Source organism: Rasamsonia byssochlamydoides, assembly GCF_041956645.1.
Source record: "Rasamsonia byssochlamydoides strain NRRL 3658 unplaced genomic scaffold VTN77scaffold_99, whole genome shotgun sequence".
NCBI classification, from domain to species: Eukaryota; Fungi; Ascomycota; class Eurotiomycetes; order Eurotiales; family Trichocomaceae; genus Rasamsonia; species Rasamsonia byssochlamydoides.
Genome location: NW_027192482.1, coordinates 26798 through 50940, shown reverse-complemented (window position 1 = coordinate 50940; position 24143 = coordinate 26798). Strand labels below are relative to the sequence as shown.

Sequence of the window (24143 nt, the reverse complement as noted above, 5' to 3'; positions counted from 1 at the left end):
AGTAAGTTTGCTTAGGAGTTTCTTTCTGTCAGCGGTCTCCAGGGTCTTCGTTGTTTATTTATTGCCATGGGATTCAGAAATAGACAACAATATCGTCTAGGAAACCAATCAATCGACGTTATTCGTACAGTACATGTAAACTTTATCTAAAAAGGACCAAGTCGATACTCTCTCCTGTCCCTCGAGTTGTTTTTCTTAACTCTTTTTTTTTGTCCCCCCACCCCAAAAAAAGAGAGAGAGAGAGAGAAAGAGGACAATCATTTGCATCGCTTCTCCACGATGTTGGCGCCGTGCTCATCGTACTCCTTCTTTGATATCCACATCTGGTGGAACGCACCCAAGCTCGCCAGGATGCTTCCTCCAATCCAGGAGCCAAACCTTCTCTCGGCAGTGTTTCCTGGAGCAGATATTCGCACCCTCGGGCTGGGGAAACTCTGCATCAGCTCCTGGCTCAGACGATCGTTGAAACCATAAAGAAGGCTGGATGCACCGGTAACAACAACGTTGGCCAACAAATGCGGCCGGATATCAACATCCACCCCGTTGAGAGCGCTCTTGATGAGCTCTGGAATTGTCTGAGCCTGGGTTGGCGCTGCAAAGTCCGATCCTGGATCAGGGATAGCTGCTTTGGCGTCGAACAGCGATTCCACCACGCGATAACGATCAACCCCGAATACCTGATTGTAGCCGTCGGGGAATTCAAAGGGTCGTCCAGGACTGGACTTGGCCACCTCTTCATTGGAAACGCCATTTGGACCGACGGCAGAGAGTTTGCTTGGACCTGGCCATACTTGCACAACGCATTCTTTGAACTCAGTCAAGGTACGCTCTTCGAGCAACGTACGGTATGACGCGTCGGGCGCCTTATCTGGTGGAAATGTCTTGTACGTTGCTTGAGGGGGTTGACCAGCCTCAACGGGGGTCTTCGAGGCGATGAGATAGTGAGGGGTAATAGTAATCGGCTGCGGGGAGTTGTTCTTGAACATGGCACGGATCTGAGAGGAGATATAGTCGCCACCAAGAGGAGAGTGTTGAACACCTCGTTTCAATACCATCCCATCATGGACAGGCGTCACAGACACGTTTGAGGCGCCGACATCGACGACCAGAGCGGAGGCCTTTCCGGCCGCAAAGCTGGAAATCAATGTCAGCAAATGGCCATAGAAATACCCGCTTCTCGTACGTACGCTGCTAGGACCCCGTTCTTTGCAAGATAAAAGGCGGGCGTTCCCCAACTCTCCATTGCGATTTCGATGGTCTTTTCGCGCGCTTTTGTAGGATTCCAACCACATTCCGTCATGAGAAGAGGACTATCAGCGAGAGGTTTCTCTTCTGTCTCGACTTCCATCTCTGTGGGCAATTCGCCTTCTGGTACGTCATTGAGTCCGTTCAGGAACGGATTTCCCGGCTTTGCCCCTATCAGTCTTGACTTGAATGAGTATTCCCACAATTTTTCTGCCATTTCCCAATCCTCAACCACTCCATCTCGACCTATCGGATTGTGGATCGAGAGCCCCGGTCTAGGAGTGACGAAGATATCATCGCCAAAGATATACTTCTCCGAGTCCGTAGAATATTTTCCATAGTATGTCGGGACAACAGATTTGGGAGTATCTTCGCCCGCGAAGCCAGCACGCGTCGTCGAGTATCCTGGGTCTAATACGATGGCCGACACCTCATCTATTTACCCGTTCTAGTCAGTTTCAAGATCGTAGCAAGTAATCTGACTTCAGCGAGACTTTTGAGATCACAAAGCCAGGATCTATGATCGCAAAGAGTAGAGTACTAACCTCCGCCGTATTCAGTGGTTGAAGGTGGTATTGAAGGATTCATATTGGCTGATGAATGAACTGGAGTCTTTCAAGGCACACCAATCACTTGACCAAAGAAAGAAATCCGGACAGTTCACAAAGGCAGACGGTACATGGCAATGATCTTCGAAAATCAGCGACCACGAAGCAATACACAAGATGAGTTTCCTGGATGGAGAAAGGCTGTGTTCAAGTGGATGTCGCGAATATCGACGTTTTGCGATGTGTCGGCAACTCTGTTTTGCAAGAATCCCAGAGCTGTTAGAGGCGGAGAGGTAGCTTTGCTCCAGCCAATGTCGGACGGGATCTGTCCAGCCACTTGACGTCCTGAACCGCCACAATAAGAATAACTCACTTCTCAGTTTCCACTTTGCGCAACAATTAAGATCGCATCACTATGGAGATGGAGACAGATGTCGGTCAAACGCCTGAAATCCATTTTCGACCTGTAAAGAGGCAGAAATTTCTACGGAAGCGCGCAGAAAGCGAGACCGCGGACCTCGAGGTAGATAACACCAGCAGGTCACCGCAGGATCCCGACCAGCAACGCGCAGTCAGGACGACGAATGTGACTTCCACATCGCAGGAAGACGATGGAAATAGTGAAGATGAAGCCTCAAACATAGTGCGCCTCCGAAAACCTCACCGAGTCCGAAGAGGCGGCATCGAGTTCTCGGCGGGTAACAAACAGAGAACCAACGGTGATCTCACGACCCAAACAGAGACATCAGCAGAAGATGTGGAAGGGGAGATCATTCGAGCCAAGTTTGATCGGTTTACTGCGCATACAGGCCAGAAGGTCGATGTTGACAAACATATGTACGTGCTCCATACCCGCCGTTACAGGTACTTTCCCAGATGTAACGGGGACTTACAAGATAAGGATGGAATATATAGAATCAGAGCTGGCTAAGCGTTATCACCGCAACCAAACGATAGAAGAACCCTCTCCAGGTACTCATGTCGCAGACGACACTACGAATGGGCAATCGGACTCCCGGTTCCCACAGCGTGAGCCTGCCGCATTGGGAAAGCTCCATGAGATTGATCTCGGTCAGGAGGCGAAACTACAGAATATCGCAAGGACGGAAGCTGCGACAAGGCGACTAGCTGGCAATAAATCTCCATCTCCAGAAGAAGAAACGTCGAGGAAGACGCGCCTGGGTAAGGACGGGAAGCCGTGGCGTGGTCGGAAACGACGAACTAGTGAGGACATTGAACGTGATAGACTTGTGGAAGAAGTTCTGCGGGAGAGCAAACGTAAGTCCATTTCTCTGCTTTGGGCTCTCGGGAGAACCTTTTCGCTAACTGTCTGTCAGTGGAAGTGTATGACGAACCCGAGCAGGACAGAACGCAGGATGACCAGGCTGCCGATGATCGCATTGCAGAACAGTTCCGACGAGACTTTTTGGAAGCGATCCAGAGTCGCCGTCGTGCAGCACGACCCCGGAAAGCCACCAAGTCTGATGCGCCTCGTGGACCCAAACTTGGCGGTAGTCGGAGTGCTCGAGCCGCCATGCGGGAAATGCAAGCGAAGTCGGGTCAGAAATGATGTTCTTTGCGACCTCAGCATCCGAAGATGGAATATGTTAAGTTTATTGAGCTGTTGCTTTGCGCAACTGTCATCTTGAGACGAAGATGTGTGTGTACATCGGTGCTTCAGCAGGAACGGTGTCGGTACAGGGTTTCATTGCAGGGCGGTATTGGGAGCTCTTTACGGAGTACTTGGCTTTATGGTTGAAAACAGACAAGTGTCGCTCCTGCCAACTGATCATTTTTACGGGATATGGATTGTTTTCGTGATCATTAGGGAAGTTACTCTTATGACCCACTAATGTCAACTCTATACCAGCTTTCGAGAGTCTACCTAGGAGGTGATTCCTAGCGACATCCAAGGCGGGTTATGTATTGCACATACATGCAGACACAGAGTAGTTACCTGTGTCATCACAATGTACATATCTCACAACTTCCTGAATCTATCAGGATATTCTAGAGATAAATTCCTAAGCAATTCAACTCAGATGACCATGACAGCATTAATCTACGAGGAGCGATCAGTTAGACTACTACTGCGCACATAGCAAATCCAGTATCCAGTTTGACCTGCTCACATTATCTTCTATCTCATTTGGATATTCGATCCTCACAGTTTAACTTGAGCTATTCTTGTTGATAAGTTCCCTTCGGTCATTGAGGCCCCATGACTCTTCAGTGGACAGTTAGATTGGCAGCTGACAACCTCTGCCACGTGTCAGAGAGTTAGCTAACCAGAGCCCGGAGGGTCTGAGTTGAACGGATTTTGCAATTCCCAGCGTTTGATATATGTATGGGACGCAACTACTAAGAGAACCAGACGAGGAACTGTAATATCCATGCTGCTACCGTGTCCAAAGGAGGACCTCTCTGTTTCGATCTATAGAGTTGGAGGTAGACCGTAGGGCTGGGAAGATTCTGCCTAGATGATACAACAACAGGGCCCAGGCTAGTACCATGTCAAGTATGCAGGTGATTTTTCTATCTCCAGTATGGTGGTCACAGCGGATTGTGCGTGCATCCGGGGTACATACCGTACGGAGTATTCTTGGCCTAGTGGTCCCCTACATAGGTTGGTTGGACTTTGCGAGAATCGGTGGTCGGAGCGACCTGGGTCCGTTTGATATACGTCAAGAATCAAAGGATTCTTTATATAGTACCACCGGTAATGGATATGAGCTCCAGTCACTTGGAACAAAGAGATCCGGTCTACCTAAGCTAGTCAAAATCCCCCTAGATAGAGGATTCTTATGATCATCCAGACTGAATCGAAAGTAGGGCTATCTGGTCGATAATCAGTTGAATCTATTCGTGTTAATCCTTCTGAGCCAAGACACTCACAGATCTCAGCCTTTATAAAACCAAGTGTACGGAGTACGGATACAGATTCCAGGCTCGATGATTATCAGATTGGACTACTCCGTACTCTGCATAGCTCCGTGGATTGTTAGTATCCATCAATCCATCCATGCATCACGCTGGACCACCTTGTGGGTTCGACGTTACGACAGTCAGGTCTGCCGAGACAACCAGACGTTGATATTTCTATATATACTCCGGAGTATGTTTTGAGTGGGAGGGGACTGCCCCAGGAGCTCCCCTGTAGGGATTATTGGTAGGTGGGCATTAATTATGACCTACCTGTTCGGATCGAGTCTAGCTACCACAGGCGGGAATGGTGGCGCCCCTAATTAATGGCATGGACATTGGTGGCCCCGCCCCATGTTGATTCTCGGGAAAGTATCCGGCATCCTTCATTCGACACGGTTAATCACAAGTTTCAATTTCACCACACATCCACCAAGAACTCCTCTAATTCATCCAGTAAATGGCTGCAGACCGTCTGCTGGAGCTGGTGTCGGGTACAAAACACCTCTGCAGTCAGGTATGAACCGCTGTGGATTGCAACTTGTGGTTGTCGACCCACCACCGTGGTTGATAGCGTGCCTGGAACGCCGAGTCATAACGGACTGAGACACGCCGGCGGCTTCTGGTCTAGAATCCCGACCACTAGGAACGACGGAGAATAGCAGTCCACTGAGAATAATAGCCAGGCACTGGCACCGGCACAGGGGCAGAACTTACCAGCGAACCTCCCGCCGTCCTCCCACGGTTCCAGCCCGCAGTCACTACTGCTTCACATCAATGACTATGGTCACAGAGGATCTCTCCCCTACCCTCCTCCTGCCCTCTACCTAGATCCGAGTTCACTTCAGTCATTCGTTTCCAGTTTTTCGACCTCGCTCGTTTATCCAACTACATGCATCTCGACCGATTTTTCTGCTCTCTGGTTTGTCGTGCTGCTCGCATGGCATAACCGTATACCCGCCGACGAATCTCCTTTTTTCTTGCTCTCTGTTGTACTCTTGTTTCTCGTTTCTAAACATCCATTTCATCCAGGTTGATCCTGCTCTGTTTTTGATGATCTGACTGAACAGCCCACAGGTTTGATCTAGAGATTATTTAATTTGTCTTTTTTTCTCCCTTCCATTATTTCTTGGAAAATAAGTCTCCTGCCGGACCATAGTTTTGACTGTCACCTCGGTTTTCACGCATTGTTGGATTTGATCTACCTACGCTGTTCGTCCCTCAAACCAAGTCCCTCGAGTGCACCATCTCGGAAAACAAACAAGGAAAAGACGCCGATATTTGTTGATCAGAGAACACGCCCACCGCAATGCGGATAAACCCATTGTCTGCGGCGGTGTACGTCGCAGTGGGCCTCTTGCCGGTGCAGATTCTCGCAGGCGATGTGCTCAGAACGGATGGTTTTACAATATGCTCGCAAAATTCAACAGTCCAGGTGCAGACATTCGATATTGAATACGTCCGCTCCACTCAGGTGCTCACCTTCAATGTCGCTGGCACCAGCGACGAGCAACAATATGTGACTGCCTCGCTTACCGTTACTGCTTATGGAAAAGAAGTCTACCAGAAAGATTTTGATCCATGTGCGGCAGACAGCAGAGTTGACCAGCTCTGTCCAGGTACGTCAATCGTGTTCACGTAGTTCTCACCCACTGACCTTTGCTCTAGTTCCCGCTGGTAGCTTTGCCGCGAGTGGCTCGCAGACTATACCTGATGAGTATGCCAGTATGATCCCATCAATCGCGTTCACTATCCCCGACTTGGAAGGGAAAGCGAAACTTGAACTGAAGACTCAGGGTGCCGGAGCGGATGCCGCTTGTATTGTGTCGGACGTCACCAATGGGAGAACTCTCCAGGCTCCTGCTGTGTCCTATGCAGCGGTTGGTATAGCCGGCGCTGCCCTAGCATTGAGTGGTCTGTCTGCTGCAGGTTTTGTGCCACATCCTGGGGCGGCATCATCAGCAAGCCCTGGGTTTGGTGATGTGATGGGGTGGTTCCATACCCTGGCGACTAGCGGTATGCTGAGCGTGGAATATCCGTCAGTGTACCGCAGCTTCACCACCAACTTTGGGTTCAGTACCGGTCTCATCCCGTGGGGTCAACTGCAAATCTCAATCGACAATTTCCGAAACAAGACGGGCGGCAACCTCACTGATGATAGCTATCAATTCCTCCAGAACGTCACTCTGGTTTATGATGGTGGATCATCGTCGAATTCGAGCTCTCTCAGAAAGCGCGCTTTGGACTTCATTCTGGACCGCACTCACCTGCTTTCTCGAGATATCTCGACTTCAGTCAATGGGACCGGAAGCGTCTCGGCCGCTGGCAATAGTAGCAGCGGTGGCATCGAGCACATGGTCCACGGCATTCAGGCCTATGCTGAACAGCTCTCGATCCCTCAGGCGAACACGTTCATGACTGTCTTGCTGATCTTTGCTATCGTCATTGCGGCCATCGCTGTGGGAATCTTGCTGTTTAAGGTTATCCTCGAGGCCTGGGCCCTCTATGGCAGTTTCCCCGCCAGTCTCACCGACTTCCGTAAACACTATTGGGGCTTATTGGGACGAACAATCACCAACTTGGTCCTGATTATCTACGGTACTTGGACGCTTTACTGCATTTACCAGTTCACGCGTGGCGACTCGTGGGCGGCGAAACTTCTGGCAGCCGTGACTCTCGCCCTTTTCACCGGGGTTCTGGTCTATTTCACCGTACGAATTTCGCAATTGGCTCGCCGATATAAAAATGCACAAGGTGGCGCGGATATCTTGTTTGAAGACATGGAAGTCTGGCGCAAGTACAGCCTTTTTTACGACGCCTATAAGAGAGACTATTGGTGGCTGTTCGTCCCCGCTATTGTCTACATGTTTGTGAAAGGCTGCATCATTGCGGCGGGCGATGGTCACGGGCTGGTTCAGACTGGCGGTCAATTAATTGTCGAAACCCTGATGTTGATCCTCCTTTTGTGGAGTCGGCCATACGTGGCCAAATCTAGTCAATGGATCAACATCACCATCCAGGTGGTCCGGGTTCTCTCGGTTGCTTGTATCCTGGTCTTTGTCCAAGAACTGGGGATCTCGCAGACCACCAAAACCGTCACCGGTATTGTCCTGATAGCGCTGCAGTCCACCCTGACTGGGTTGCTGGCAGTTCTCATCGCGGTCAATGCCTTGATTACCTGCATCCGACAGAATCCGCACCTCAAACGCAGGCAAGGTAAGCTGACGAAACCTAAAAAGGCTTCGTTTCTGCCAGAGGATTCATTCTTACTAACACGGAAATACAGAAAAAATGAACCAGGATTTCGACAACCTTACGCCTCTTGACGCACGTAACTCGCTGCTCATGGATCCACGCTCCCGAAGTGATATGCAGGAGATGAGCAAGTACAACATGACCGGACCCTTTGAACCTTATCGGGACCAGGTTCTTCCCAAGAAGGGACATGAGAGCACGGACCGATTGATTCCTGACGACTACGATTATCATCACCACCAGCACACCCGAAGCATGAGTCGAGGTCGCAGCCCGTCTCCTGATGATTACAGTCAACCCCCTCAGTATGGAGTCGCATACTGAAATCAATCACCTTTGGCTAGCCTCGCGTGGGACTTTTCCTCCTGGTCGCCTGGACATGGACAAATTTCTTGTCAGGAAAGTTTGTGGATTTCTCTGCATATTTTTTTATACGTATTAGCGTTTTGTTCGAGTTATCGCTGTTCAACCCAGGTACCCAGCATTTTAAAACATTATTTTTCTCGTCTTGATAGTTGGTATTTGATTGATTGATTGAATGTCTTTTTCCCGGAAGCAATTTTTTCTCCTTTTTTTCCCTTCCCCCTTTTACCTTAATTTGTAAATTTTTTTCCCCTTCCATTTCTCTCTTTTCCCCCTTTTCTTCACGTCCCTCTTGACTACAAGAACGTACAGTACATACAAGAAAAAAAAGTACGACCTTGGTTTGCGTTACGATTTTGTCACCAGGATAAATAGACAGACCAACCAACCAATCTTTTTTGTATATTTTCCATTCACCCTGTTGATATACATAGAACCCGTGACAAGACTGGAGACTGAAGAAGACTTGCATGCATATTCTATTCTATATTCTGTCTTACCTATCTGTGGAAAGTGGTATGGTAAGCAGAATTATTGTACATACATACAATGCTTAACAGTTCATACACCCAATGCCAGAGAGCTGGACTGAATGAAGGCTGTAAGGGGAAAAAAAACCTGTCCCTATACTCTAAAAGCATGTTTCTTCTCCAGACATCTAGATATCAATGCGAAGACGAGGCTCATTCAGTGGTTACCCGTGTTTGAGATGTGCAATAATTCAAAGGTCGTGAACTTTGCAATATCGTATGTACATACAGTACAAGTGATTTATGCTATGCCACATTGGAGACTTGGAGACAGCCAAGAACAAGGATTCAAGAATAACAAGCAGCAGGACATAAACATTATCATCTTGTTTTATACATCAAAGCCGCTGTTCTCTCACTCTGCCTCGATTCCTCAAAACGTCGTATTCAATCCACCTTGCGACGCTACGCCTACCCTCTGGCAGTAGTCGCCCTGGATTCATCACGTGGCAGCCTTCATAAGTGATCGCAAACGGTGGTATCTCAGCATCGGCAAGTATGAACGCGGTAGGTAATGGATATAGCTGTAAAGAGGAAGCATAATCCCATAACACTGGTCTTGTGCTGAGCGGGAAAGGTGAAATGTGACCTTGATCCAAGACTGTCTTCACTAATTTCCTGGCGGCAAGGATTGCATGTGATGGATTGCCTTTATTCCCTTGATTTCCCTCCAGAGAACCTGCACGAGATTCGTTTTTCTCAACAGGGCCTTGATCCATTGTGGCATCAGGCTGACCCTGCTCTTCGACTGATGTCATCATATCAGGTTCCCTTGCCTCTTTACTCAAATCCACAGCACTACGTCTCAATCGTCCAGAAATGTCATCACGAAACACGACGATCTCGTGAACAGGACCGAAGAGACACAGTCGCGAAGGATTAGACGTCCAGATAGCTTCACCAGGAACGGACTTGAGGGAGGACTTCTCTGAATCATTATTGGCCATCGAAAATGCCCGTTTCACCCTCGAAGTAAACAACTCGGGAATAGCCTCGCGTGGGATGGCAGTTGCAGCACCGGCCGAGAAAGTAGACGCCCAGGGATCGTTATCTCCTGGAACAAAGACGAATGTTGAATGTCGCAGTAGTGACGGAAACTCCGATAACACATGAGCGAGAGTGTCAAAGTACTCTTTATACTCGATGCTATTTCCACGGCCGCCTTCTCCAATCACGGCATTCTCGACGAAATTCCCAATCATGAAGAAAACAAGAGGCAGCTCTTCCAAGGGTAAGTCACTGTAGGATTTGAAAACATTTTTCAACGCTTCAAAAGTCTTCATATTGTCAAGGTTCACCTCGCTCATGATGACCATAGTTCGTCGACCAGCCTTCTGCTTATCGTTCTGCTGTTGTCTTAGATATTTTGCCTCGAGTTTTCTCATGCGAGGGCCCTGGGCGCGTTCGCTTCCAACCCCAAGAAAGTCAACCCAGCCGAATCCGCCATTTGCGCCGACGTCTCCATTTGAATGAGGATTGCTCATACCAAGTGTCACCTCTCGTCTTTCACATGGTGGACCCGCGATCGAGATTCCTACAAATTTGCCGCCTATCGTCCCCCCAACTCCACCATTGCCTCCTAAAGCTGACCTTCTGATGTTTTCTTCCTCTTCGTATACACCATCCACAAGAACAATCATCCCCGGCGTGAACCATGCTCCGTCCTCGGGAACTGATCGGGCGTGCGTTACGTCCAATACAACGCTCCCGGTCAGGTCTGTAAGAGAGAGTTCTCCAGCAGGTGAGATAGAGAGGAGACCCAGTAGTAAATGAGTCGTGCCGCTTCTCCCTAGTAAGTTTGCGATGGGAGTCAATTTGTAGGATTGTCGCGCGTTAAATGCAGATGGGGAGGAATCGTCAAATCTGCCGTAAACGGGGGCTTGGAATGATTCATTGCGCAATAGTCGCTGATAGATGAGGTTGTATCGATCCCTCAACATGGCGATCTGATGGGAGGGATCTGGAAATAAAGACGGAGTGGATATTGACGCTTCGAAGTGTTTCTTGTTGGCGTTGTATACCAAGCGTGGTTGTTCAAATGCGCTGACTATCATGATCCATCCTCTTGGATCTTTTGAATGTGATTCATCTTTCTCTTCGTCGTCTTCGAGAGTATCCTTGCTATAATTGCTGCGCTCTGTCAATCCGCTGACCTCGTTCTCCGAAACATCATGCCCTTGTGGACGCCCCGAGGCATCTTCCCGATCTGAAACTTTCCCGACGACGATTCTGCCACCGACCATATTACTCTCCAATGTCTGCAGAATCGCTTTAATAGAAGCTCCATTGCCTTCCTCTACGATGACCCCGCCGCCACTCTTCCTCCACATTTTTGCTACTTCGTCCAATACCCGTTCGGCTAGGCCCTCTTCGCGCCATCCTGAGCCGCAATTTTTGCCAATAAAAGTGGCCAGAAGCTGAAGGGTGTTGGATGTGATGGTCAGGTTGTGTTTTCGGGTAAAAGTCCGAAAGGCCACAGGTCGAAGAGTAGCTGGTGGTAGAAGAATAGGCAGTATCGACACTTTACCAGCAAGCGAGGTTGGCTTCCCGACTCGGACTGGTCGTGCTGGAGGCGTCCCAAAAGCGGGAGACGAAGAAGGAGCTATGTCCGGGACTGCAGTACTTCTAGAAGCAGGTAATACATTCGGTGTGTTTGATGCTCTTGAGTTATCCATCCTGCTGAAGCTTGGCTTCAGCAATAAAGATTGAACTCCAGGGCTCTTTTGGGAATAAGACAAATGTTTTCCGATGGAAACAAGATATCAATCAACACTGGTGCAACAATTTTGCTAGCATTCTCAAAAGTTAACGTTATAGCAGAAAGTAATGAAATGCCTTTTGTTCTTGGGTCTTGACAACAGCCCCTCGGAGCTGCAACTCCATAACGCGTCCGTCTAAACCCGCGTCATGCAGACGCGACCCGTCACCTCTCAATTAGGTAAAGTAATTAAAGTACCCGCTTGGCTGTCATTCTTGCCATCACTCCTTGACATTTTCAATCCTCGTCCAACACTCCGGTACTAAGGAGGATTTCCTGTATCTTAACTCGAGTTCACAGTCCTCTTCTCTTCTCTTCTCTTCTCTTCTTTGGTATACTATACGCCGTCACTCCGAAGACCAAGTCCCATTTATCGCGTTTTCTGGGAACATGAGCTCCCCGAAAGAAAGCCCCGAGGATCTTCGGGCGCGCTTAGCAGATCTTACTGCGCGTGCTGCCGCAAAAGATGCTGTGAAAGACTACGAAGCTGCTGCTGAGCTATACTCTCAAGCCACTGAGCTCCAAGCTGAGCTGAATGGGGAAATGAATGTGGACAATGCTGATCTTCTCTTCGCCTATGGCAAATCCTTATACAATGTTGCCGTAAGCAAAAGCGATGTCCTTGGCTCTAAGCTCCCTGGGGACCACAAGCTCCCCGAAAATGCGACTTCTTCTGGCTCAACTTCTACGAACGAAGGACTCATCAAAAACGCCATTGCTAGTTCCGCGTCAAAAAGTACCTTTGATAAGGAAGAGCAGGCACAAACAAAATTCAACAAAAATCAGCAATACTTTCAATTCACAGGTGATGAGAATTTCGACGACTCAGATTCCGAGCAGGAGGAAGAAGCGGACAACGCAGGCGAAGATGAGGATGATTTTGCCAACGCTTTCGAAGTACTGGACTTAGCACGCGTTCTTCTATTGAAAAAGTTAGATGAAACGGAGAATAAAAGCAGTGAGAAAGGGAAGTCGACGGACATGTCACCTGACATTAGACACATCAAGGAACGACTTGCAGATATCTACGATCTACAAGCCGAGATCTCATTGGAAGGGGAAAGATTCGCGGATGCTGTTACTGATCTCAGGTCAGCCCTCGAGCTAAAGGAAGCACTTTTCCCTCTGGAGGATCCTTCAGTCGCAGAGTGTCACTACAAGCTCTCTCTTGCTCTTGAGTTCTCCTCTGTCACGAGGCAAGAAGACGATGGCAAGGCTGGAAAGGTTGATACTGCCATGAGAGAGGAGGCGGCGAAACACATGGAAATTGCTATTGAAAGTTGTAAAATCAGAATGACACAAGAGGAGCAGAAACTTAGCAATGGTGAAATAACGGAGGAGGATAAAGTGGCCGCTTCAAGACGAAAGATTGCCAATGTTAAGGAAATTGTGGCAGACATGGAACAGCGGGTGAGTTCGGTATCCTCGTTTGTGCAGCAACTATCTCGACTCTCTTTCGCTAACAGCCTGGCCCTATGTAGCTTGTTGATCTTCGACGGCCTCCCGTCTCAATCAATGATCCCCATCAGAATCCGGACAATTCATTGAACGGTGTTCTCGGACAAATTACGGGGAAGACACCTGAAGAACGAAAGGCACACCTGGATGAGGTCGCAAAGAATGCCAACGACCTATCCGCACTGGTGAGAAAGAAACGTTCAAACCCAAGCAGTACGCAGGAAGAAAGTGTAAAACGGGCCAGAGCGGAAGACGCATCTTAATGTTTCTAGACCACATATCCTACCTACTGCACTCGAAATTTCCAGTTTCAAAGGAGGCGATTGTGTTGTGCGGTCAGGTTAGGCATTGATGATACCCAGGGCGGAACTATTTTAATAAGGAATTTTTGTGAATTTAGCTAGGAGACCATTATGGCGAGCATAGCCTGTCTTGCCAGAAAAAGTCATGTATGATACACTATCAATGAAAAGTGACCAGCAGAGGAGGTAGGGCCACAAGTCTTGAAACCTTTTCACCTTGATGAGTCGCTAAGGATAAAACTGATGCAGAATTCGACAACATAGGAGCGGACGAGGGGTATCAGCACAAAGAGAACGGTAAACATTGATAGGAAATCGTAAATCATGTTACGAGATTTTCGAAAATCAACGGCCCGTCTTTGCTGAGGGAAAGAGGACACATCGAGCCATTTTTGATGTCGTGTACTCAGGCAAGAAATGACAGGATAAGATCTCAGACTTCAGAATGCCTGTTGTCGAACTTGCGGCTTCTCCGGCGTAGAGCTAGGGCTGGGGTCCACACTCCAGCAAAAAGATCTTCGCATTCCTCCTCGTCTTGGCTATCAAACTCCACGGCACCGTCTAGAGCCTGATATGTGGTACCTTCGGATATTTGGAGAGCATTATTAGGGACGCTTGCAGCAGCGTCGGCTTCAAGTTCCCAGAAAGAAGAGGTGCTTATGCGCTTGGTCTCCAAGATAAATTTGCCAACCTTGTAGCGCTGAGATTCCTCTTCTGCAGCAATATATTTCCAACCTAGTACGCTTCCGCAGAAGACACAGCTGATGTCACACACTGTGTGAGCACCGGTGACTAGCTGTCGGGGAACCGCCCTTTGCGTGATCGTATTTGGCAGAGATGTTGTGGGAGATGATGATGGAGTCATGAATATTGCGCCAGGTATAGGAGCTGCAGAAACTAGATAAGCACGACCATGACGACCGGTGAATCCCTTGCTGATTATCTGGGAAGTCAGGCAAATGTCTGCTGCGCATCGAGCACATCGGATATAGGACACATGATCTCCAAGAAACTTGTCTTCCCTGACGTCATTCGTTGTTGAATCGGCTTTGCTTCTTGCTGGACTGGATGGCCGCGAGTGTTGATATCGCCGATGGAAAGGAGCTGATGGGACAAGAAAAGAAGGAAATATGGAGATTGGTGAGAACTGGCCCCTGGTAAACGGCATAGTGCTATCGACTAGGGAGCCTTGTAGTAATACCAGGGCTTCGGATATAGAGCAAGGAAGTAGGGGGAAAATGCGGGGTCCTCCCAGATATCGCCAGCAGCTTTACGTCGTACTAGATAACTAGCGATTAGAGACGATGGCGTCTAACAATTTATGATCATAGCCTTCGGTTGGCTAGATAGACATGGCCCCTTTTGAGTGGGAGAGCACTGCATGCATTAGGCATTGATGCATCGAGTGACGAAACCATATAGCCAGTATCACCAAGCCAGGTAGTCACATGGTTCGTTCCGCCGTATCCGACGAAGACGCTATTCCAACCAATAAGTTGCAGTGGCCATTTTTGACATGATCACGCCAAAATTTGACTATTTGCAGAATTGTAATTGCATTCCTATACAAAAGATGGACTGTTGATTGAACGATAAGCTATCATACGGGCAGTGAGGGAGATTGTTTGCTTTGCCATATTGCAAATATCATCGACGACGTTTTCCTAAATTAGCCATAAACTAGCCTGTCGCGATAAAACGCACCAACTCAGACTATAAAATTAGATAGCCTTAGGCTATCAGGAATGCGAACCACAGACCTACCCGTCTGAGAGGGCGAAATGCAATGAACTAAACGTCAGCAACTAGAAACAGCCATCTAGAGCTTATTGCGGCTTCGCTGCTTCCAGGCGGCATCCAAGGTTCTAGAGTTGTAAGGGAAAATCCACACCACCCTAGGCTCCTTACGAGGCGCAATTCAAACGGATCAGCTGAACGGGGAACACATGCGACAATCCGAGTACAGTTGAACGCGTCCATATCGGCCAATTCAAATAAGGATAGTAAACTAAAGCTCAGTCAGCGCTTTGCTACATGGAGGCGAGACAGCCCTAAATTGAATGCCAAGGAAAACATCACTGGCGAATTCAGTAACCTACCCAGTCTTGATGCCGTGGTCAGATGTACGATCCTCGAAAAACACGAACATCGTCTTCCCATTACTATCGTCGATGACGAAACCTCTATAGATCGCATCATTCGCGTAGTCCCAAAGTTCAACCCAACTTTCGATTTGTCGGTAATTCTTGACGCTATCTGGCCGAAAGTTCTGATGATACGCACCCACCACTAGCGACCTCCATTGTCCACGGTTCCTCTCACCAAGGAACAACGCAGACAGAGTGTCGCAGAAGAGCCTCTCACACTCCTCTGTGATGGTTTGCGCTGCCTCCCCTGCATTTCGAGACCACTTGTCTCTAGGCCAGAAGTCCTCAGCGACGGAAATGGCTGGAGAACCAAGGGGAGGGCTTGTTGCAGGCATTTTAGACCCTGAGGGAGCCTCAGGGATACCACCGTGCTCCTATGGAATAAGTCAGATTGTTAATGTTGTGGCATGAAAAGACCCCGGTGATCGAAATAGAATGTCTTACCGGCCCCGTTCGTAGCGCAGTAATGGAAACCTTTTACCGCCGCTGACGAAGCTTCGACAGTGTAACAGCTTGCAAGGACGCTAATTTGACCGCTGCCGTCAAAAAGAAGCTGCTGCTGACTGCGATTACTTTTTTCGCTGTTGAGATCTCCTGCCATGATGATGGCTTCCGAACAGTCTGGCTACGTGGAAGAGTGTTGGATTGAGTAAGGGCTGATGGCTTCGGATGAGGCGAAAAGTGGTAAAGCAGGGTTTCAGGATTGCTAAAACAGATACGAGGATGAAAAGCAGCAGATAAGATTCGTGCTGTTCTGAATCTGACTTAGTAGTTCACAGGTCGTCGACAGTTGCACAGTAGATGTCAAGAGAAGGTAAAGTACGGAAGGATGGGGGGGATGGACTGATGGTTATTAACTACGTATAGAATAGTGAAACGCTTGGAAAGATGGGGAATTTCTGCCTCAGGCATCAACTGAAAACACCTGGGTGAGGCTAATGGTTGTGGCTAAAGTGGGTTCATCAGGTGATCTTAATTCTTGTGCCACACTACCTACCTAGGTAGTAGTTATGCAGCTGTTGGGCGAACATGGAACCAACCGATTTCCCTACATGATGATACCCAAATGTCGACAGGAGGGCAAATACTTGAAGAATGGTTGGCTGCTCTGTGCCTGCACAACATATTACTTGGAATTGTCCGTAGACTGCCTTATACCTCTCATAACACCACTTTCCAACCAATAAGCGTGTTTTTCCAACTACCTCGTCACCTACGGAGTACATTCTTACAGTTGGCTGGTCCTATACAGAGGGTTACCTTTCAAATTAAATTAAAACAAGCATGTCACTTCTGGTGTGTAGAAAATTTTTGAATTATTTGCAAAGGCTTCGTGCTCATAGGAACTTGCAAGTATATGAATGCACTGCCTGGGAAGCATGGCAGAATTTCTACACGAGATATCAAACCAGAACATACGCATTGTGTCCGTCATTTCGCGTAAAATAGGTATTTAAATTATCGAGAATCTCACTGAGAGTTTTTGTTATTGAATGTACATATTTACATGATTCATCTCGTCGATTGGACAAAGCTTAAACAACAGCACCTAGGGTCGGCCGTAAAAGACGAATGCGCAGACGAAAGGAAACGACTCATTCCCTTCACCCCGAACCCCCAAACTCCGGTACACTAGCCTTGGAACCCTCATCCTCTCAAATAGTCTAGAGCTAAAATCATACGCTTTGCCGAGCCTGCTCGATGTGAGTACTGCAAGGCAGCATAGGTAATCACCGTCCTCGGTAGCGAAGAGATTGTCAAGTGAAGAAAAAAATATAAGAGGTAGAAAGCGAAGATGGATGCAAAAGCACAGGCTTGTCTGGATCGGGAAGTAAAATAACATGCCCCGAAAATTAAAAAATGTGGTATATTTGCGACAACAACCATGATGCACACACGGTGGCCATAATGCTCCAAATGGACAGAAAGCCAGGAAACAGGAGTCGCAGAAGTACGCGACCATAAGATGAAGGCAACTAGAGCTCTCGATAATCACTCGGTCTTATTCGCCGTTGTCTTGCTTGATGTCTGTGCGGATTGACAGGCTGGCGAAAGTATGCATTATCTTCCTCCCTGCCCAACGGCGCACTGAACGTGGTACGTTGTTGATTCGAAAACGCATTCATCCCTGCTCCTTGCTGAAAACCGGGTTGCTGCTGCATAAAACCCGCCATTTGACCCATTGTATTCATTGGCATCGAAGTACTGATCCCCCCATTAAACATATTAGGGTGTCCGTAGGCGTTATTTGGCTGGAAAGGGAAATCAACGCCATTCATCTGGCCCCAACCGTTAGCCATATAGCCGTTACCAGCAGGCAACATCATGGGATTCATGAATCCCATTCCGCCAGGAACAAAGCTATTATCACTAAACGGCATTGTCGTCATGCCTTGAGATTGGGCAAACCCGAGGTTGCCGAAAGGCATCTGCTGGTTGAATGGGAACGGAGGAATATTTGATAGAGGATCTTTTGCCTGAGAATCTGAACTGTCCGAGGATCCCGGTTGGTCCTGGGATTTCTGTTTCTTCATCATCGGGGCGGAATTAGATTTGTCGGAGCTTTCCTTGATAGCTTCCTCTTCTGCAGCCCTTTTCTTTGACTGACTTGACCCAGGCTGGTTTGATAAACTTGGGGAAGATGTTGCGGTTGTGAGCCTAGGAGATCTGGTGGCGTCATCTTCGGCTTCTTTCTTAGTGTGATGAGCAGAGTCATCGACTTGTTCCTGCTTCTCCTTTTCTTTCTTCTCTTCTGCCTTCTCGGCTTCGTACGCTTTTATCTTTGCGACGGCCTCATCGTCAACTGAAAGATTGTCAAGTAATACGCCTTCAGTGGCACATCCTGGACAGACAAAATCACTCTCAATCAGGGCATTTGTGATACAATCATTGCAGTACGTTCTCTTGCAGCATGGTGTTCTTGTAGGTTCCAAAAACATCCGTTTGTCAATCGGACATTCCAAACCTCTAGCCTGCAGCTCCTTGCTGCCTTCTGCAGCTGCGGCTTCCGCAGCTGCAGCCGCGGACGCCTTGGCCTTCTCCTGATACATTTCCCAAGCTGCTTTATCAGGCTGAGCGATGACAAAATCACCATCAGCATTGACCATAATCCCTGAGTTCTTAAAGTCCTCGGTCGAGCCATCCAGAGCCAGGGCCACAGACTTGTCAACTTTCGTTTGCAGAGATCGGGGAATGCCTGTCGACCTTTTCACACGATACCTGCCGTCGAACTTTGGATCGTTGTTCGTGGGGCAAGCCTGAATCCAATGCCCTACATTACAAATGTTAACGAGGCCGGTCAAAACAAGGGACGATAAATCCGTACCTTTTTCTCGACAACGATAACAAAGATATCCAGGAGGAGGGGGATGATCTGGAACATTGACAGGTTTGCCTCGGCCACGGCCAAATGGAACGGGTGTGGCACTAGAAAAACATTTACAGTTAGTTTACTTTCCTTTTCATACAAGGTATATTACTTTTGCTTACTTTGCCATCTCTTGTTGCTGTTCTTTCCATTGGTTGGCCTGAAGATTGAAAAGAGCTTTGATCTTCTCGTCCTCGGTCTGAGCATTGTCAAGTTCTGACATGCTGCTGTTGATTATCTGACCAGGGCCGGTAGTCGAGCGATTCGATGATGACGGCTCAGCACGAGCGGTGTTACGTGCAGTTACTGGCATCTTGCCAGAAACATAGCGTGCAGCACCACCCTTACCTGGTCTTGCCGCAGGCAATCTTCGCGCTATGACGGATGTCGAGCGAGGAATTATAGATGTATCATCGTCATATTCTGTATCAACGCGATACTGTTAGCCTATTCCATTTGACGTAAATGCAGACACATCACATCACTTGCGAGCCTAAACAAACCTTCTCCAGTATCCTCGTTGTAGATTGACAATTCAAAATCAGTTCCATCGCCTAGCTTATTCTGAGTGATGATTTCACGCTTCAGTTCGAACACCGAAATGCCGGTGCCGTCAAAAGTCACCCTCGAGGGTTCTTTTTGAGATTTGAACTTGAAGTGAACAGAAGATGACATTGTATTCGATTTTCAGGGCCAAGTGTTTGAGAGAATCGCTAGACAGCAATGCTGCGGTATAACGAAGGTACAGATAGACCCAGGGGAAAGAGGCAAAAAAAAAAAGGAAAGAAAAGAAAAGAAATCACGCGGCAAAGAACTTCAAGGCCTGAGATCGCACAGAAGCTATGGCTCCAGTAGGTAAATTTATTCCCGAGCGGTCTGTCCAAAGGGTTATTATGAAGAGAATATATCAAATCAGAATTCAGAGACCAAATTTCGATGTCTATCGATGAAGTTATCCGATCTCATGAATTGACAGAACTCTTTGGTTGTATGTTGATTGGAAAGCACTCGAAGGCTGCTGGATACAAACAAGGAACAGACTCTTGTATACATGAAGCGGTATGAGCTCTGCAGACAAGTAGAAGGCGAAACGGAAAGCCTTCCTGATTTCCCTGCCCCAGCCACAAACGAACAACGAAGCTCCTCCGCGATTCAAGGAACTATTCGGAAGTCCTTCAAATACCTCGCGTGCGATGAGCTCTTTCCTGTCACTGACAGAACTAGGACACAAGTCGAGAGAGAACGTCCGAGTCGCAGAAACTAGGTCGTACGTGGCTACCTGCAGGAAATGGCCACTGGGGGAGCTGACAGTATTTCGACAACAAGCAGAGGACAGGAGGCCGTGTTCCAGCCCAGATAAATCAAAGCATGCTTCTGATGCGTGAATTCAGCCGAATAAAACGGGGCTTCGGGATTGATGACAAGGGGTGAAGTGAAGATGAAGTGTTGAGAAGAGTACTAATTTGCAATGCAAGGTTTTATTATTAAGCAAGTGCAGTCACGAGTGGCGAAGAGACGGTCCCAAACCCAAAAGCAGAAAGCAACAAGTGGGTCGAATCTGCAGAGAGGGTTGAACCCTATTGGATTTCACCAATATTGCTTTGTCAGCGCAGGCATCCAATAACTAGCCGCAGACACAGACCTCACCTACAAGGTAGCTCCGTACAGTATCTACAGTACCTACCTTGGAACTAGGCAGGTACCTTAAGTCAGATAGAGGCTTTAACCCCTACATGTATATAGCCAACGAAGGTTATCTTAGACAGTGGGGCAGAATGTTCGGCAGGAAAATCTTCATTGTCAAGGGTCGTTCACTTGCGCCGTTGAATTCAAGTAGAAAAGGACGAAAATCTCGCTCAAGAGAAAAAGAAATCAGTGATTTTCATGTTATTTAAGTGGGATCTGTATTTCAATTGAGCAGAATTTTATTTTCTAGGGTTGAATCAATGGTAATTGATAAATAACACCAGGTGCATTATTCAAACTGCCTATGGCGCGAAACGCCCTGTTCTCGGATAAGTATATTTGAAGGCATTATAAGATCGAGGATTCATCAGTCTCAGGTTTCCGCACAAGGAACCCCCTATCCATCAGATAGGCTTTGACGTCATTTACAGTGTATTCGCCACGGTGGAACTGGTATGTATTTGTCAGAATTGTTTGTCATAAGGGAGAACGTTCATCATACGTACCATGCCAGCTCCCAGTGCCGCATCTGTCGGAGTCTCCTTGAAAACTTGTTCGAAATGGGCCGGCTGCCCAGCTCCACTAGAGGCAATCACTGGAATTTTGACAGCGGCTTTAACGTCACGAATCAATTCCAGATCAAAGCCGCTATTGCTCCCATCTTTGTCGATGCAATTCAGAAGAATCTCGCCGGCTCCCATTGCTTCCACCGCTTGTACCAGTTGACGAACGTCGAGGTCACGAGCTTCTCTACCTCCTTTGATAGTACATTGATACCAACACGTGTCTTGGCCTTCAGCATTTGGATATGCCGTCTTGATTGTGTGATGGCTGGTGTCCCCTGGCCCGTTGACGTAGACACGTTTTGGGTCCACACTGACAACGACGGCCTGATTCCCATATGCCTTCGATATCTGTTCTATCGCAGTCTTTCCGGTCAATTTCCTCCCGTTTTCGTAATACTCCTCCGCGGCAATAACGGCGTCGGAACCGATGCTAATCTTGTCAGCACCAGACTTAAAATACATCGTAGCAACGTCCAGCGCAGAAACTAGAGTGCCATCCGTGTCTATCGAATCCCTTATTCCCCCGCCGATCGTGAGGGGAACAAACACAGTTTCCGAAGTTCGCCGTAAGATTTCCAGCATGGGAGCGTCTTTCAGAGGACAGTTTCGAAAAGATGTGATATTCAGAAATGTTACTTCGTCGGCGCCTTGTTCGTAATACTTCCTTGCCATTTCGACTGGCTTGCCAAGATTCCTTACTTTCCCACCGCTATTTATCCCGTCTTTCTCTCGCACGTCGTATTGGTCTCCTTTTGTGACCACGAGATCTCCTTCATCGTTCGTTCGTACATCAAGACACGCAATAACTCTCCGAGTCAATCCGTCTTGCTTTTCGGCCTCCCGAGCAGATATCTCCAAGGACTCAAACTTTTGGCCCGTCAAAAAAGCACGAATTGTGCGCAAGCCTGCTTGTCCGCTCTTCTCAGGATGAAATTGGGTCGCAAAGACATTTCCCCGTGCTATCGCACCAACGAATTCTTCTTCTCCGTACATAGCCGTAGCGACCGACCATCCTTCTTTTTCCAGAACGCCAGCCTCGTAAGGAACAGCATATGAATGAACATAGTAGTATTTGCTGTCTGGACGCACTCCATAGAATATCGTGGACTTGGAGCCATCCTGACTGGTGCTTCTAGCTGAGTTCCATCCGATGTGCGGTACGCTCTTGCTACTGTCATCGAATTTTTGCAGTCGCATTGGTATCAATCCCAGACCAGGAACTTTTGGGTCTTCGTCGGAGCCACTGAAAAGTGCCTGCAGCCCGACACAGATACCCATGAAAGGCTTGCCCGATTCAATATGCTCCCGAATTGGTTCCAAAAAGCCTCCGGCAGCGAGTTGAGAAAGACAGTGTCCAAAATGCCCAACTCCCGGCAAAATCAATACCTATGACATAAATTCAGCATGTAGACACGACGATAACCTCCCGAGTGCTCACCTCTGCATTGCGAATTTCCTGTGGTGATTTGATCCATTCTACTTCATAGCCAACCTTTTGGATTGCATTGACTAGAGATCTAACGTTCCCAGCAACATAATCAAGCAGGTGCACTGTGGGCATGTTGACTTAGAATAAGCAGTCTTTGGTAGCAAGAATAATGATGTGAGGAATTGCGCAGCAAGAGGACAAAAGGTTCAGATGATTGAAAGTTGCGCATTTAAGTGTGCACCGTTCTTACGCGTCCATGCAGCTTCAGGCTTCTGTGTGGGCTGCCAGAGTCAGAGCGACACTTCCAATTTCTGAGTCACACCTACGGAGTAATATGCCTGATTTTTTTTCCCACTTCCGATAGATACCGCCTCTTGATGAGAAATGGTGCTATGAATCAACCCACAATAATATTAAGTTTCCTCACCACGAGATCCGGTATGAAATTCTAATCTGTCGAATTCTAGAATTACCAATTAGCCAAGCAAAGTCAATGCATGGGTAATCATGATGATTTGAATAACCGGGTTTCCATTTATACGCTCTGTGCGGCACTCTGGCTCCGACCGAAAAGCCAAAAGCCCCACAAAACTGACTGTGGCGGTATTATTGGCCCTGGATTCGATGTTCAAATACAGTCAAACCTCGTTATAACGATCCTAATTCGGGCAAAATTTTCGATCGGTATAACGCATCACTAAACCGCTTTAGGAAGGTTATTGTTATAACGAATTCATTTTGCACCAAATTTTGGAATTCTGGTCACCAAATTTGATCGCTGTATCGATTATCGAGTATCGTTATAGCGAGGTTTGACTGTACTTCGTACGTCAGGAAGTCACGAACCTACTACGAGCCTACCTACGAGATAGATTATCTACTTTCCAGGCGGGCTCCCTACCTATATTTTTTTACCATAGTTCTTGCTATAGATCCCTTTAAGTAATACCTACCTACAAGCCTACCTACAAGCCTACTACAAACCTACTACAAACCTACCTATGAGCCTACCTATGAGCCTACCTATAAGCCTACCTATAAGCCTACCTATAAGCCTACCTATAAGCCTACCTATAAGCCTACCTATAAGCCTATAGGCCTCCCTATATGCTGAAGACTAGCCTATTAGGCTAACATCTATCAGATGCCTCTAAGGAGCTCCTAGTAGTTACCCAAAGCCTACTGGATGCACCCATCTCTAAGAAGCAAATACCTATGGCCTAGAAAACCTTCTAGGGTAGAGATATACCCCTATATCTACTAAAAAAAGCAATTTACCTATTCAATGCTGTAAATTCTGACATGTTACCACTATATGCTCTGCTCTAGCTTACAAGCCTTGCAGACCATAAATATATATATGGTTGGAACTAAGCCCCTAAGGGAGCCTTATTCTAGTTGGATCTAATAAAGCATATAGGGGCAATACTATTTTATTATATTATAACCCTACTATTTAATGCCTCCTACTAGCTAATTAAATTGGGATCCTTTCTAGGACTAGGATTATTTGCCTATCTTTTTATATATAATTTAGCAAGGCTATTTGTATGGCTTTAAAATTATT

At 47.6% G+C, this 24143-nt stretch overlaps 10 protein-coding genes across 10 annotated transcripts; 3 read left to right on the top strand and 7 right to left on the bottom strand.

The window, feature by feature from the left end:
- Nucleotides 1-257: 257 nt before the first annotated feature.
- Nucleotides 258-1833, bottom strand: VTN77DRAFT_9926 (uncharacterized protein; the record flags this gene model as incomplete). The annotated part of the gene is made up of 3 exons (XM_069426586.1): nt 258-1134; nt 1188-1680; nt 1791-1833. The coding sequence occupies 3 exons, from the start codon at nt 1831-1833 to the stop codon at nt 258-260; spliced, it is 1413 nt and encodes a 470-aa protein (XP_069273521.1).
- Nucleotides 1834-2208: 375 nt separating this feature from the next.
- VTN77DRAFT_9925 (uncharacterized protein) lies at nt 2209-3363 on the top strand (the record flags this gene model as incomplete). Its single annotated transcript, XM_069426585.1, has 3 exons — nt 2209-2630; nt 2695-3071; nt 3131-3363. 3 exons carry the CDS (start codon nt 2209-2211, stop codon nt 3361-3363), a joined length of 1032 nt encoding a protein of 343 aa, XP_069273520.1.
- A 2661-nt stretch (nt 3364-6024) lies between these two features.
- On the top strand, nt 6025-8294 carry VTN77DRAFT_9924 (uncharacterized protein; the record flags this gene model as incomplete). The annotated part of the gene is made up of 3 exons (XM_069426584.1): nt 6025-6334; nt 6384-7931; nt 8002-8294. The coding sequence occupies 3 exons, from the start codon at nt 6025-6027 to the stop codon at nt 8292-8294; spliced, it is 2151 nt and encodes a 716-aa protein (XP_069273519.1).
- Nucleotides 8295-8310: 16 nt separating this feature from the next.
- On the bottom strand, nt 8311-8805 carry VTN77DRAFT_9923 (uncharacterized protein; the record flags this gene model as incomplete). The annotated part of the gene is made up of 1 exon (XM_069426583.1): nt 8311-8805. The coding sequence occupies one exon, from the start codon at nt 8803-8805 to the stop codon at nt 8311-8313; it is 495 nt and encodes a 164-aa protein (XP_069273518.1).
- Nucleotides 8806-9201: 396 nt separating this feature from the next.
- Nucleotides 9202-11538, bottom strand: VTN77DRAFT_9922 (uncharacterized protein; the record flags this gene model as incomplete). Its single annotated transcript, XM_069426582.1, has 1 exon — nt 9202-11538. The coding sequence occupies one exon, from the start codon at nt 11536-11538 to the stop codon at nt 9202-9204; it is 2337 nt and encodes a 778-aa protein (XP_069273517.1).
- Nucleotides 11539-12011: 473 nt separating this feature from the next.
- On the top strand, nt 12012-13342 carry VTN77DRAFT_9921 (uncharacterized protein; the record flags this gene model as incomplete). The annotated part of the gene is made up of 2 exons (XM_069426581.1): nt 12012-13031; nt 13103-13342. The coding sequence occupies 2 exons, from the start codon at nt 12012-12014 to the stop codon at nt 13340-13342; spliced, it is 1260 nt and encodes a 419-aa protein (XP_069273516.1).
- A 472-nt stretch (nt 13343-13814) lies between these two features.
- VTN77DRAFT_9920 (uncharacterized protein) lies at nt 13815-14549 on the bottom strand (the record flags this gene model as incomplete). Its single annotated transcript, XM_069426580.1, has 1 exon — nt 13815-14549. One exon carries the CDS (start codon nt 14547-14549, stop codon nt 13815-13817), a length of 735 nt encoding a protein of 244 aa, XP_069273515.1.
- A 623-nt stretch (nt 14550-15172) lies between these two features.
- On the bottom strand, nt 15173-15863 carry VTN77DRAFT_9919 (uncharacterized protein; the record flags this gene model as incomplete). The annotated part of the gene is made up of 2 exons (XM_069426578.1): nt 15173-15389; nt 15481-15863. The coding sequence occupies 2 exons, from the start codon at nt 15861-15863 to the stop codon at nt 15173-15175; spliced, it is 600 nt and encodes a 199-aa protein (XP_069273514.1).
- Nucleotides 15864-17504: 1641 nt separating this feature from the next.
- On the bottom strand, nt 17505-19570 carry VTN77DRAFT_9918 (uncharacterized protein; the record flags this gene model as incomplete). Its single annotated transcript, XM_069426577.1, has 4 exons — nt 17505-18799; nt 18854-18954; nt 19018-19318; nt 19399-19570. The coding sequence occupies 4 exons, from the start codon at nt 19568-19570 to the stop codon at nt 17505-17507; spliced, it is 1869 nt and encodes a 622-aa protein (XP_069273513.1).
- Nucleotides 19571-20929: 1359 nt separating this feature from the next.
- VTN77DRAFT_9917 (uncharacterized protein) lies at nt 20930-22708 on the bottom strand (the record flags this gene model as incomplete). The annotated part of the gene is made up of 3 exons (XM_069426576.1): nt 20930-21031; nt 21088-22533; nt 22586-22708. The coding sequence occupies 3 exons, from the start codon at nt 22706-22708 to the stop codon at nt 20930-20932; spliced, it is 1671 nt and encodes a 556-aa protein (XP_069273512.1).
- Nucleotides 22709-24143: the final 1435 nt, after the last annotated feature.